The sequence below is a fragment of the Ascaphus truei genome, chromosome 6 (genome assembly GCF_040206685.1).
Source record: "Ascaphus truei isolate aAscTru1 chromosome 6, aAscTru1.hap1, whole genome shotgun sequence".
Lineage (NCBI taxonomy): Eukaryota > Metazoa > Chordata > Amphibia > Anura > Ascaphidae > Ascaphus > Ascaphus truei.
Genome location: NC_134488.1, coordinates 51,000,879 through 51,015,719, shown reverse-complemented (window position 1 = coordinate 51,015,719; position 14,841 = coordinate 51,000,879). Strand labels below are relative to the sequence as shown.

Here is a 14,841-nt window from a genome sequence, read left to right as displayed (position 1 = left end):
TGGGTGAATATAGTTGTAGGTGCAGGTGAACTTGGATCTTGAGTGAGGTTAAGAGAAACAGGGACTGATAGTGCCATATGTAAAAGAACTTTTAATACAATATACACAGAATGAAACAGTCCCTTTGGATGCACACTCGCATTTTGTAATGTCTTTCAGGGCATCAAAAGGTTTCTTTGCAAAAGTCTCTTGCTTCTCCAGACTCCGGTGGACGTCTCAGCTCTCTGGTTGTGCCTTGTGCTCTCTCCTTATGCGGCCGCTTGAAAATTGCACTCGGTTCCCCTTCAGTTCTGAGGTCACGATTCTCCGGTTGTCTGCGGTTGTTTCTCCTCCTCTCTCTCGCTCTACACGTTTCATTGGCTCACGGCCAACTTTGTCAGGCCTGTACGAACACCTGGAGTTGATCCATGCTCGTCTCCTGACGAAGTTGGTCGTGATCCAATGAAACGCAGAGAGCGAGAGGAGGAAAAACAACCCCAGACAACCGGAGAATCATGACCTCAGAGCTGAAGGGGAACCAAGTGCAATTTTCAAGCGGCCGCATGAGGAGAGAGCACAAGGAACAACCAGAGAGCTGAGACGTCCACCGAAGTCTGGAGGAGCAAGAGACTTTTGCAAAGAAACCTTTTGATGCCCTGAAAGACATTACAAAATGTGAGTGTGCATCCAAAGGGACTGTTTAATTCTGTGTATATTGTATTAAAGGTTCTTTTACATATAGCACTATCAGTCCCTGTTTCTCTTATCCTCACTCAAGATCCAAGTTCACCTGCACCTACAGCTGTATTCACCCACAACTGTTACAGCACGGATGGGCTGATGTCTATCCACAGAATCTGTCAAGCAACCACTCCCTCATGTTGTGTTTATCTATCTCCTACTGGATGGACAGAAGGAGTTCGAGGTACAGTCGATCCTTGACTCCAGAAGGTCCAGTGGAGGAATCCAGTACCTTGTGCATTGGAAGGGTTTCGGCCCTGAAGAATGGTTCTGGATTCCTTGGGATCAACTTCATACTCCCCGCCTGGTCCGGGCCTTCCATTGCAAATACCCTGCAAAACAATCCTTGAAGCGTTCAGAGGTCGGGAGGGAACTGTGAGGATCGGGCACAGGCTCCGCCCCGTCAACCTCCAGTCAGCTGATTGGCTTCTGCTTCTCTCCTGCCTGTGGCGCAATCCTGCCCCTGATTTGCTAGTCTGCTATTTAGCCTCAGCCTCTTCCTCTAGGAAGTTGGCTGAACATAAACCTCATGACTTGTGCTAGTCACATTCGCTGTTGCTTCACCTTGTCCTGCATTGCCTTGTTTCTGTTTCTACCCTGCTCACTCCAATACTCGACCCCGGCTTGCCTTTAACAATCCTACATTCTCCTACCCTGACCCAGCTATCCACGACTACGAAACTGCACACCGGACGCGACCTCGCGTCTGTAGGTCAGTGTTTTTTAATTCCCACCTCGGCCTCGCGGTCCTGTTCGGTTTGTGGTGAGCATCCATTACAGATGGAGAGAAAGGGAGAGGGAGGGGAACGGAGGGAGAGAAAGGGAGGTGAAGATGGGTAGAGAGAGGAAGCCAAATGTGGGGGGAGTGAGACAAAGGGGGACAGAGGGAGAAAAAGGGAGGGAGAGAGGGATAAGGGGAGGGAGGGAGAGAGGGGGAAGGGGAGGAAGGTAGGTAGAGAGGGGGGAGGGAGAGAGAGGTGGAAGGGGAGGGAGGGGGAAGGGTAGGGAGTGTGGGGGAGGGATAGAGGGGGAGGGGAGAAGGGGAAGGGAGAGATGGAGGGAAGGGGGTGGGGAGGGTTGGAGAGAGGGTGAAGGGGTGAGGGAGGAAAGGGGAAGAGGGGGTGAGGGAGAGAGGGGAGATGAGGGAGAGATGGAGGAAGGGATGGGGGAGGGAGGGAGAGAGGGGAAAGGGGAGGGAGGAAGGAGGGGGAAAGATGGGGGAAGCAGGGGGGGAGGGAGAGAGGGGGAATTGGAGGTAGGAAGGAGGGAGAGGGGAGGGAGAGGGGAGGGAGAGAGGAGGGGGAAGGAGGGGGGAAGGAGGGGGAGGGGGGAAGGAGGGAGGGGGGAAGGAGAGGGAAGGGGAGGGAGAGAAGGTGGGCAGGGAGAGCACGGAAAGGGGGGAGAGTGAGAAGGGAATGGAGAGAGAAGGGGATAGAGGGAGAAGGGGGATAGAGGGAGAAGAGGGGCTAAAGGGAGAAGGTAGGAAAGAGAGAAGGGGGAGAGAGTGAAGGGGGGATAGAGAGAAGGGTGAGAGGGAGGGAGAAGGGGGAGAGAGAAGGAGGAGGGAGAAGGGGAGAGAGGGTAGAGGGGAGAGATGGTAGAGAGAGAGGGTGAAGTGGAGAGAAGGCAGAGAGGGAGGAGGGAAGAGAGAGGGAGAAAGGTAGAAGAGAGTGAAGGATACGGGGAGAGAGGGATAAAGGGGGGGAGAATGGGAGAGAAAGGGAGAAGGGGGAGAGGGAGAAGGGGGGAGAGAGGGAGAAGGGGAGAGGGGAGGGGGGAAGGAGGGGAAGGGGAGGGGGAAGGGGGAAGGAGGAGAGGGGGGAAGGAGGGGAAGGGGGGAAGGAGGGGGAGGGGAGGGGGAAGGGGGAAGGAGGAGAGGGGTGAAGGAGGGGAAAGGGGGAAGGAGGGGAGGGGGAGGGGGAAGGAGGGGGGAAGGAGGGGGAGAGGAGAGGGAAGGGGAGGGAGAGAAGGTGGGCAGGGAGAGCACGGAAAGGGGGGAGAGTGAGAAGGGAATGGAGAGAGAAGGGGGGATAGAGGGAGAATGGGGGCTAAAGGGAGAAGGTAGGAAAGAGAGGTGAGAGAATGGGAGAGAGGGTGGAGGGGGATAGATGGTAGAGAGAGAGGGTGAAGTTGAGAGAAGGCAGAGAGGGAGGAGGGAAGATAGAGGGAGAAAGGTAGAAGAGAGTGAAGGATACGGGGAGAGAGGGATAAAGGGAGGGAGAAGGAGAGAGAGAGGAGGAAAGGGAGGGAGAATGGGAGAGAGAGGGAGAAGGGGGAGAGTGAGAAGGGGGGAGAGAGGGAGAAGGGGAGAGAGGGAGAATGGGAGGGAGTGAGGCGAGCAAGAGTGGGGAGAGGGAGAGTGGGGAGAGAGAATGGGAGGGAGAGAGGGAGAAGGGGAGGTAGAGAGGGAAAAGGGGAGATACTGTCGAGAGGGAAAAGGGGAGAGAATAAGGAGAGTTGGGAGGGAGGGAGAGAGGGGGAATGGGACAGAATGCGAGAAGGGAAGAGGGAGAAGGGGAGAGAGGGAGGGAGAAAGAGTGTGAGGGATGGAGAAGGGGAGAGAGGAAGGGCATTTTTCAGCCTCATGCATGTGAAGAATCCTGATTAAACCCAACACAGTGCAAATAATAAAACATGTCCAGCTTGGAATGAGAATGATGCAAAGTGTCAGTGTGTATATAATTTATACAACAGGAGTGCTGACAAATTCCTCCTGATTAAACCGCTCTGCAGACTCACTATGTATGTAAATTAATGTATACAGACAAAATGTCAGAATATATACGTGTAATAAGTGTATCCAATCCCCTAGGCGATCTAGTTGTTAGATGAAAGTTCCAGGCTTTGATAGGAGAAATGATATAGTTGTGAACATTACACTGCATGAAGTCATATTGCGAAAGGGGAATACATGGGTATTGTATAAATAATGTATTACATACACACTGACCTCATATTCCCTCATAGCTCACAATTTATCAAAGATCCGTATATAATCTTGAGAATAAGTCATTTATAAGATAAATGTATACTTTGGGAATTTATGTATGTATGTATTTTTTTTTGAGGGGGGGGGGGGGTTCCACCTTCCCAGGTAGAAATTTCAGAGGTACAGGTAAGATTTAAGGGATTTACTGTAGGAGGTGTCACAATTACAGCTATAAAATTAGGGGCCCTGACACCTCCAACACAAGCAATGATAATCTATCCAGGTGTGGTATGTCAGATCTCTTAACCCTGACATACACTCTGTACAGGATAGAGTCTGGCCACAGTAACCCACAGGCCACAGTAACCCACAGGCCACAGTAAACCACAGGCCACAGTAACCCACAGGCCACAGTAACCCACAGGCCACAGTAACCCACAGGCCACAGTAACCCACAGGCCACAGTAACCCACAGGCCACAGTAACCCACAGGCCACAGCTACCCACAGGCCACAGCTACCCACAGGCCACAGTAACCCACAGGCCACAGTAACCCACAGGCCACAGTAACCTACAGGCCACTGTAACCCACAGGCCACTGTAACCCACAGGCCACAGCTACCCACAGGCCACAGTAACCCACAGGCCACAGTAACCCACAGGCCACAGTAACCCACAGGCCACTGTTAACCACAGGCCCAGAACTGAACCATTCATCAGCAATAGGTTTAGATGACGTCACTTCTAAACAAACCTCTTATACCTGGACAAGGTGGGAGCCTAAACAATGATGGTTCTGTGTGATCCCACCTTACTCCCGACCCTTAGGGGGTGTCATGCACTTCTGAACATGCTCAGATCTGAGAAACAGGGCAGAAAATGGACAAAACACACACAAAGAAAGGAAGTGAATCAAGATCTGCGGCAGCAAAACCCCACAAGCCGAGCCTGACAGTGTGAGGAGGTCATACCCAGACAAGAGGGGGCATTTAACCCCTTCATGTGAGGGTCTGCTAGACCTGAACCCCGACTATGCTGTCCAAGTCGCTTCATGCAGCAAGCTGAAGCTCTGAGTTCTCCAAAAGTAGCCCACTTTTTAGTTTCACTTATTGCTTTCCCAATTAGTGTTCACCCCCAAATCATTAGACTCCCTGACTCCAATTCCCAGTGCCCCCTTCCAGGCTTGGCTTGTCAGAGCTTTGAAGTAGGTAAAGAACAGAAAGGTGATACCAACCGTGAACTGCTGGCTCTGTCGTTGCGCTTGCGTCTACACACGGGAACAGGAACAGGAGCAGGGGATGGAGGAAGGGAAGTAACAGGAGGAACGGCATGCAAAAAAAGGGAAAAAAATGGAACAAAATAAAGGGAACAGATAATACACGAGCTACACATCCAGTAATGAATCTCCTGACACAGCATTGCGCGAGCCCACAGTAAAAAAGGCAAAGCTGGAAAGGGTGACAGTGACCAGAGGGTGACACAGGAACAGCATATAAACACGTCACACTGTACCCCACACTTACCTCTGGGAGATTAAAGGGGCAACCCCCCGTTAGGACCAAAGTGAAGTAAGGGCAGTGGCGTATTTAATAAGTTATACATGTATATATGTAGGTGTTAGACACGGTTTTCTTTTTACAAATCAAACTATATATATATATATACAGTATATATATATATATCAAAAAGAAAAAATGGCGCCAACCTAAACCACTAAAAGCTACGTTTGTGAGTGTGCATTTTTAAATCCTTGACTCCATAAATATATTGTTATACCTTTTACGCTATGAGTGCGCCTGTTTTTTCTGTGTTTTTATAGATATATATATATATATCAAAAAGAAAAAATGGCGCCAACCTAAACCACTAAAAGCTACGTTTGTGAGTGTGCATTTTTAAATCCTTGACTCCATAAATATATTGTTATACCTTTTACGCTATGAGTGCGCCTGTTTTTTCTGTGTTTTTATAGATATATATATATATATATATATATATATATATATATATATATATTTATTGTTATTTTAATGCCTCCATATTAATCCAATGCTTTGAGGGTTTTTACAATGTTATCCTAATCTCTATTATCATTAAGCGGTTTATATAACTGTTTAGATAGTTAAATTGTTGAGCCACACCTTTGCCTTTCATTGTTTTCTTTTTTTGGTTAATGATGACAGCATAATGTTAAACAGACAAAGGAAAAAAAAATATTAATCACCAGGGAAGATAGGTCACAAGAAAAGTGAAAGTTTTACTTTAACAGGGATTTCATCTTTCTAATAAAGTTGATGACAGTGATAAATTGTTTAAAACCCGCACCGTGGGCCGAATCCTTCCCTGTACACCAAGAGTGGCCAACTCCAGTCCTCAAGGGCCACCAACAGGCCAGGTTTTAAGGATATCCCTGCTTCAGCACAGGTGGATTAAACCTGGATTAAAAGTAATCTTTAAAACCTGACCTGTTGGTGGCCCTTGAGGACTGGAGTTGGCCACCCCTTCGCTTCACCTGAGTGGCTTATAAGCTGCTATTGTCTCCCTAGGTACTTTCCTGGTGTCAGCAGTAGAGAAACAGTGTACAGTATGTGAAATACAGTGGGATCATTTACACTGTCCGGAAATCATTGTACTGCGCTGCGGAATATGCTGGTGCTTTATTGAGAAACATTTCTTATAAACACAAACCAGAAGACCACATCTGAGCAATCTCTTTCTACGTGGCAGCACGTACAGTGGCCATGTCAAGACCTGAGGCTCCTTTAACACACACAAGTTTATGGCATACTGTAAATAGGAAGCATTGTACAGTCATTTACTGCAAACCAGAGGCCCAGAATAACAGGCAAGGTCACGGAGTCCCTTTAATTATCCTGTGTATCCTGCATGTCATGGAGACCGTAGGGGCCTACTCACTAAACAGTGATAAAATCAGTGCATTTTCGCCCGACTATGGGGTCAATGCACTAAGCTCCGTTAGAAAAAATCACCATTGTTTTTAAATTGCCATTTTTGGCAGCGTTGCTATCATGGTATGCAGAAAGCCCCGAATAGCAGTGATAGCAACATTTGCAAAAATGGCGAGTAGCCAGCGACGTGAAGATCGCCCCTCTGAAAGGGGCTCACCTGGCGACTTATATCTGCTGCAGAGAGAGAGAGAGACGCCTCTCCCTGCGCAAATCTCGCCTGAAATTAATGTTTTTTAATTTAAATTTTATTACTAGTGTAGATGTGCAGGGGGTCTCCGGAGCAGAACCGCGATGATTTGAGGTTCGGGGACCCCCTGCTTCCCGAGATACAGGCCCCATTATGGGGTGCCGGTATCTCCTATGCATTTGATTCCCAGGGTCACGTGACGTGGGACATTTCAATGCATAGGAGATACCGGCACCCCATAACGGGGCCTGTATCTCAGGAATCAGGGGGTCCCGAGGCTGAAATCAATGCGGTTCAGCTCAGGAGACTCCCTGCTTCAGTACACAAATAATAACAATTATATTAAAGCAGCTTAATTACCTTAGCAGATAGCCGCTAAGGCAATGAAGGGGTTAAGGTACAATAGCAGCTTTATTGAGAGCAGAGGGGGTGAGTGAAGCAGGTACTTGGCCCTTCACTCACCCCCTCTGCCCCCAATAAACATAACAATATGTAATAGCCAACAATACACAATACACACCCGTGGGAACCACCCGAGGGCCCCCAGAAACCCATGGAAACCACCGAGGGCCCCCAGAAACCTGTGGGAACCACCCGAGGCCCCCAAACACTCACAGGGACCATCCAGGGACCCCTTGTGGGGCCCCCAGACATCCACGGGGACCACCTGGAGGCCCAGACATCACGGGGACCACCCGAGGGCCAACAGACACCCGCGGGGACCACCTGAGGACCCCCTGAAACCTGTGGGGTCCACCCGGGGACACCCGCTAGACTCTTGGATCAATCATGTGTTAAAATAAATAAGTAATGGATTTACAGTTAGGTCCGGAAATAATTGGACACTTACACAATTTTCATCATTTTGACTCTGTACGCCACCACAATGGATTTGAAATGAAACATCCGAGATGCAATAGAAGTGCAGACTTTCAGCTTTAATTCAAAGGGTTGAACAAAAATATCGTATGAAACGCTTAGGAATTGCAACCATTTTCATACACAGGCCCCTTATTTCAGGGGCTCAAATGTAATTGGACAAATTATCACAATCATATATAAAATGTTCATTTTTAATACTTTGTCGAGAATCCTTTGCAGGCAATAACTGCTTGAAGTCTGGAACGCATGGACATCACCAAACGCTGGGTTTCCTCCTTTGTGATGCTTTGCCAAGCCTTTACTGCAGCTGTCTTCAGTAGTTGTTTGTTCGTGGGTCTTTCTGCCTTAAGTTTTGTCTTCAGCAAGTGAAATGCATGCTCGATCAGATTGAGATCAAGTGATTGACTCGGCCACTGCAGAATATTCCACTTCTTTGCCTTAAAAAACTCCTGGGTTGCTTTTGCAGTATGTTTTGGGTCATTGTCCGTCTGTAAAGTGAAGCACCGTCCAATCAACTTCGCTGAATTTGGCTGAATCTGAGCAGACAATATATCCCTATACACTTCAGAATTCATCCGGCTGCTTCTGTCTTCTGTCACATCATCAATAAACACTAGTGATCCAGTGCCATTGTAAGGCATGCATGCCCATGCCATCACACTGCCTCCACCGTGTTTTACAGATGATATGGTATGCTTCGGATCATGAGCCGTTTCAAGCCTTCTCCATACTTTTTTCTTTCCTGCATTCCGGTACAGGTTGATCTTAGTTTCATCTGTCCAAAGAATGCTGTTCCAGAACTGGGCTGGCTTTTTTAGATATTGTTTGGCAAAGTCTAATCTGGCCTTTCTATTCTTGAGGCTTATGAGTGGTTTGCATCTTGTGGTGAACCCTCTGTATTTGCTCTCGTGAAGTCTTCTATTTATGGTAGACTTGGATAATGATATGCCTACCTCCTGGAGAGTGTTCTTCACTTGGCTGGATGTTGTGAAGGGGTTTTTCTTTACCATGGAAAGGATCCTACGATCATCCACCACTGTTGTCTTCCGTGGACGTCCAGGCCTTTTTGTGTTGCAGAGCTCACCAGTGCGTTCATTTTTCTCAGAATGTACAAAACTGTTGATTTGGCCACTCCTAATGTTCCTGCTATCTCTGATGGGTTTTCTTTTTTTTTTGCAGCCTAAGGATGCCCTGTTTCACTTGCATTGAGAGCTCCTTTGACCGCATGTTGTGGGTTCACAGCAACAGCTTCCAAATGCGAATGCCACACCTGGAATCAACTCCAGACCTTTGACCTGCTTAATTGATGATGAAATAACAAATCAATAGCCCACACCTGTCCATGAAACAGCTTTTGAGTCAATTGTCCAATTACTTTTGGTCCCTTGAAAAAGAGGGGGCTACATATTAAAGAGATGTAATTCCTAAACCCTTCCTCCAATTTGGATGTGAATACCCTCAAATTAAAACTGATAGACTGCACTTTAAGCCCATATTCATTATTTAACTGTAACTTGAATTTATTTTGGTACACAGCCGAAATAACAAAACTTGTATCAGTGTCCAATTATTTCAGGACCTAACAGTATGTGGGGGTATAGGGGGTGGGTTGTATATTGTTGGTTATTACATATTGTAATGTTTATTGGGGGCAGAGGGGGTGAGTGAAAGGCCAAGTATACCTTTACTCAACCCCTCTGACCCCAATAAAGCTGCTGTTGTCCCTTAACCCCTACATTGCCTTAGTGGTAAGCGACTAAGGTAATGAATTTGACTGTGAATGCATTTTTATTGCATGGGATTAATACCGTGGGTCTCCGGTGCTGATATTAATGGATACCAGCTCTGGAGTCTCCCGGCATCAATCCGATGCAGGAAAAATGCTTTTTTCCCCCTAAATCCCGTCTCGCCGCCTAATCGGCAGCTTCTCACCACCCTCTTGCCAACGTTTCCTTGAGAGACGATTTTGAGAGGAAATCTCAATTCTAGAGCCGCGATTAGCCTCGATAAGCTAATCGGGCTACTAGAATATCACGAGTTTGAAAAGCTGGCGATAAGTGATAAGTGGCTTATCACCGCGCGTTTGCCGAATTTTTTTTTTCGGCAAAAAAATTTGCCGATAAGTTCTTTTATCGCCGACTTATCGGTGTTGACTGAATAGCAGTAGGCTTTTTTGGTGATAAGTTGGCGATAAGTGACTTATCGGAGCTTAGAGCATAGGCCCCTATGCATGTATTTATCACGCTGTAAGACATGAAGCCAAAAACGGAATTCACTAAGAAGTGAAGGCCATTTTTTTTTAAAGCCGATTAAAAAAAATCGCCCGACCTGTTTGTTGTATCAGTGCTATCGCGCTATAAATCCTGTAGCGCGATAACTGATAGAAAAAAGTGCAGCCTGGAAGAGCTGCATGGAGATGCTGTGTCTCCATGCACGGCTCTTACAGGCGATTGTGCAATAAAAATATTGATTTTGAAAACAGAATGTGGGAGCAGGGGGTCTTCTGAGCTGAACCGCATTAAAGCAACTTCATTCATTACCTTAGCGGATAGCCGCTAAGGTAATGAAGGGGTTAAGGCACAATAGCAGGCTTATTGGGGGCAAAGGAGGTGAGTGTAGGGGGTACTTGGACCTTCACTCACCCCCTCTGCCCCCAATAAACATTACAATATGTAATACCCACCAATACACAAACCACCCCGTGTCCCCACATAAAAGCATATTTATTTTTTCTGCATCGGATTGATACCAGAGGCCGGCGGGGGTCATTGGGTGGCCCCTGCGTGTGTCTGGGGGCCCCACGGGTGGTCCCCGTGGGTAACTGGGGGTCTTCAGGTGGTTTCCGTGGGTGTCCGGGGGCCTCTAGGTGGTCCCCACGGGGATTCGGGGGTCCCAGCTGGCCTGCGGTATCAGTCCTGTGCATAAAAAAAATGCAATACATTCAAATAAATACACCCTCCCCCCCCCATACATACAGTACAGTAATGGGAAAAACTACAAGTATCCAGATATCGATAATAGTGCATTTGCCTATTTAAAATAAAACATAAATACTTAGCATAAAGTAAATTAAACTTGCACCTACCCCTGCCATGATGAAGACCATTCTCATCCTCATCACCATCCTTGTCCTCCGTGGGCATCAACGATACAATAAAAAATATAAACTAATGGCCCCTAACCCCTTAATCACTTTAGCAGTTTTTACCACTATAGTAATTAAAGGGTTAACCCACCCTCCCCCGCTATCCACCCACCCTACCCGGGGACACCACCCCCGCTACCCATTGATTGGCACAGTGTTAAAGAATGCCCATATAATACGGGCATGCTTTAACACTATAGCAATAAATGGGAAAGCTTAAAAAAAAAAAAACAGGTCCAAAATAAAACACATTACATGGAAAAATAAACACATTACAAATGCCAATAAACTAATTAATTGGCAAAGTGTTAAAGCATGCCCATATAATATGGAAGACTACATATTACCGCGCTCCTCCCTATAGAAGTTTGCTGCTGGTAAAAAGATAGTCCTTACATATTGTATATAATATGGGCATGATTTAACACTATCACAGTCAATGGTCATCCTAAAAAATAAACAATCACCAACAATATCAAATTGAATCAAAACAATCACCAAATAAACAACAATAACCAAGTAAACACAAAAATAATACTTTAAATCAATTAAGCACCAAAACTAAACCACAATTAAAAAGCAAACACCAAAAAACAAAAACAAATCAACAATTGAAAACACAACAAAAAATCCATAATTCAAAATCAAAACACAAAATAAATAGCATCAATATTTAAATTCAAACAACCAAAATACATTTAAAAGAAATTAAAGCAAAGCCAAAGTCTTTTGCTTTTTAATAATGGTGCTTATTTGGAGTTTTCTTTTATTTATTGATTTTTTTGGTGTTTTAATGTTTAATTCTAATGTTTATTTGGTATTTGCTTTATTGATTGCTGGTAATTTTGTTGTGTTTATTTGTTTATTGTTGTTTATTTGGTGATTGTTTAGATTCAATTGGATATTGTTGGTGGTTATTTATTTTTTAGTTTGACCATTTATTGCTGTAATGGCAAAGTATGCCCATTTTATATGGGCATGCTTTAACACTGTGCCAATCAATGGGTGGTGGGGGTGGTGTCCCTGGGTAGGGTGGGTGGATAGCGGTGAGAGTAGGTTAACCCCTTAATTACTATATCAGTTACTAACCACTAAGGTGATTAAAGGGTTAGGGGTCATTACATTGTATTTTTTATTGTATTGTTGATGCCCACGGAGGACAAGGACGACCTTCATCATGGCAGGGGTAAGTGCCAGTTTAATTTACTTTATGCTGCTGATTTATGTTTTATTTTAAATGGGTATAGATAAGTATTAGAAATGGAGAAAGCACACAGGAGCCTTGGATAGAGTTCAAAAAAACTTCTGTTCAGAGCAGGTATACAAACAGTGACGTTTCTGGACAATCCTGTCCTTTTTTCAGACCACACACCTTACAAACACTGTGTCTCAATCCCCCTGCAGAGGCTTCTCGGCTTGGAATCACAGGTATTTTGGGGTAAGGTGATTTTTCAACCCTCAGGGGTAATTATAGATGGTTTGAGACACGGTGATTGTAAGGTGTATGGTCTGAAGAATGGACATCCACGGGGACCACCTTGAGTCCCCCGACACCCGCGGGCACCACCCGTGGGGCCCCCGGACACCCGCAGGGACCACCGGAGACCCCCAGACACCTGCGGGACCACCCGAGGACCACTAGACACCTGTGGGGCCCCCGGACACCCGCAGGGACCACCGGAGACCCCAGACACCTGCGGGACCACCTGAGGACCCCCAGACACCTGTGGGCCCCCCGAAACCCGCGGGGACCACTCGGAGGCCCCCAACGGCCTCTGGTATGAATACTGTGCCGAAAAAAAATGCTTTCATGCATGTCTCAATCTCTTTTGCGCCAGCCTTTAGCTGGTGAAAAACATGGCAAGCTTTTATACTCCGATAAACTTATCACTGCTTTGTGAATAGCAGTTACGGGCAAAAAAACGACGGGTTTGTCCCTTTTTGGCCTATCGGATGATTTATTTGTCTCTGGCTGTTTAGGGGTGATAAAAATCCATTATAGCGTGATACTGCACTGATATCACTGCTTTGTGACTAGCAGATCAGGCAGTACTGCGCTATAAAGACATGTATCTCCCACTAAACCACTTATCACTGCTTTGTGCATAGGCCATTATGGGGCTATGCACAAAGCAGTGATAAGTGTTTTTACGTGAGATAAATGCCTTTAGGGTGCAACTTTTTTTTATCAATGACTGTGTTTTGGTGATAAAAAGCCTTTTTAAGCGCAATACTGCAGTGTTATCATAGTGTCTTCGCTGCTACTGCTGCCCAGACAAAGGGGACTATGCAGAAAGCAGTGATAACTGCTTTTAAGTGAGATAAATGGCTTTTAAGACCGATACTGGCTGCTGCGCGAATCACAAAGCAGTGATAACAATGCAGTATCGCACTTAAAAGGCTTTTTTTTTTTTAGCAAAAAAAATTCTGTGAAAAAAAAGTTGTCCGATCAGGCAAAAAATGGCAAACCCGATACACAAAGCAGTGATACGTGAATCGTACTGAAAAAGCTCACCATTTCTTTTCGCCAGCTAAAGGCTAGCGCAAAAGAGATGGAGCCATGAATAAAAGCATTGTTTATGTTTTTTCAAGCACAGAATTAATACAAGAGGCCAGCGGGTGTCCCCGGGTAGTTCCCACGGGTGTTCTGGGGTCCTCGTGTGGTCTCCGCGGGTGTCCAGGGTGCCTACTGGGGACCCCCGTGGGTGTCTGGGGGACCTCAGGTGTCCCCACTGGCCTGAGGTATCAATCCTGTGCCCAAAAAACATAACAGTCAATACTTTGAAAAAAATACACCCCCCTCGCCCCCCCTCCCCAACACATACAGTACAGTAATTGGCAAAATTACTATTATCCAGATATGGATAATAGAGCATTTGCCCATTTAAAATACAACATTAAGCAGCAGAAAAAAAGGAAATAAAACTTGAACTCACCCATGCCAGGCTGCCACGATGAAGGCCGTCCTCATCCTTACCACCGTCCATGTCCTCCGTTGCCATAAACAATGCAATCAAAAATACAATCTAATGTCCCTTAACACCTTAATCACGTTAGCGCTTAATAACCGGTACAATAATTAAGGGGTTAACCCACCATCCCCCACTACACACCCAGGAGGCCTAACCACCCTCCCCAGGCAACTACCACCACTCTCCACCCATTCATTGGACCACTGGGTACATCGTGCCCATATAATATGGGCCTAATATACCACTATACCAATAAATGGTGAAGTAAACAAAAAACAGGCTGGACTATTTGTGATATTTAGATTTTGACTGACAGTGTTTATTTTGAGCTTCCTTTATTTATTGATGGTTTTGTTTTGGTGTTTTAATTGTTAATTCTGGTGTTTAATTGGTATTTGCTTAATTGAATGGTGGTAATGTTGCTTTGTTTACTTGCTTAATGTTGTTTAATTGGTGATTGTTTTGAATGCATTGGATATTGTTTTTGATTGTTTTTTTTTAGGTTGACCATTGACTGGCATAGTGTTAAATCATGCCCATATTATATGGGCATGATGTACCCACTGTACCAATGAATGGGTGGGGTAGTTGCCTAGGGAGGGTGGTTAGGCCTCATGGGTGAGTAGTGGGAGAGGTGAGATAGCCCTTTAATTACTATAGCGTTTACTAACCGCTAAGGTGATTAAGGGGTTAGGGGACATTAGAAGAGAGTATTTTTGATTGCATTGTTTATGGCAACAGAAGACATGGACGGTGATGAGGATGAGGACGTCCTTCATCGTGGAAGCCTGGCAGGGGTGAGTGCAAGTTTTATTTACTTCATTTCTGCTGCTTAATGTTGTTTTTTAAATGATGATACTAAATTGTGTAAGGTAGTAGAATCACAGCAGGATGTAATTTCTCTCCAGAAGGATTTAGAGAGACTGGAAACGTGGGCAGGTAAATGGTAGATGAGGTTTAATACAGATCAACGTAAGGTTATGCATTTGGGATGCAAGAATAAACTGGCGACTTACAAATTAAATGGGGATAAATTG

The 14,841-nt window shown here is 45.8% G+C and overlaps 1 protein-coding gene across 12 annotated transcripts in view; it reads right to left on the bottom strand.

Moving 5' to 3' along the window:
• CADM1 (cell adhesion molecule 1) overlaps positions 1-14,841 on the bottom strand; it is a 266,840-nt gene that overhangs the window by 53,623 nt on the left and 198,376 nt on the right. For 9 of the 12 annotated variants that reach the window (XM_075604260.1, XM_075604267.1, XM_075604264.1 and 6 more), the window contains one exon: positions 4,884-4,916. The exons of the other annotated variants lie outside the window; for them this stretch is intronic. In XM_075604260.1, the coding sequence (XP_075460375.1) occupies positions 4,884-4,916 (33 nt within the window). The remainder of the gene's footprint in view (positions 1-4,883; positions 4,917-14,841) is intronic. 12 annotated transcript variants of the gene reach the window in all.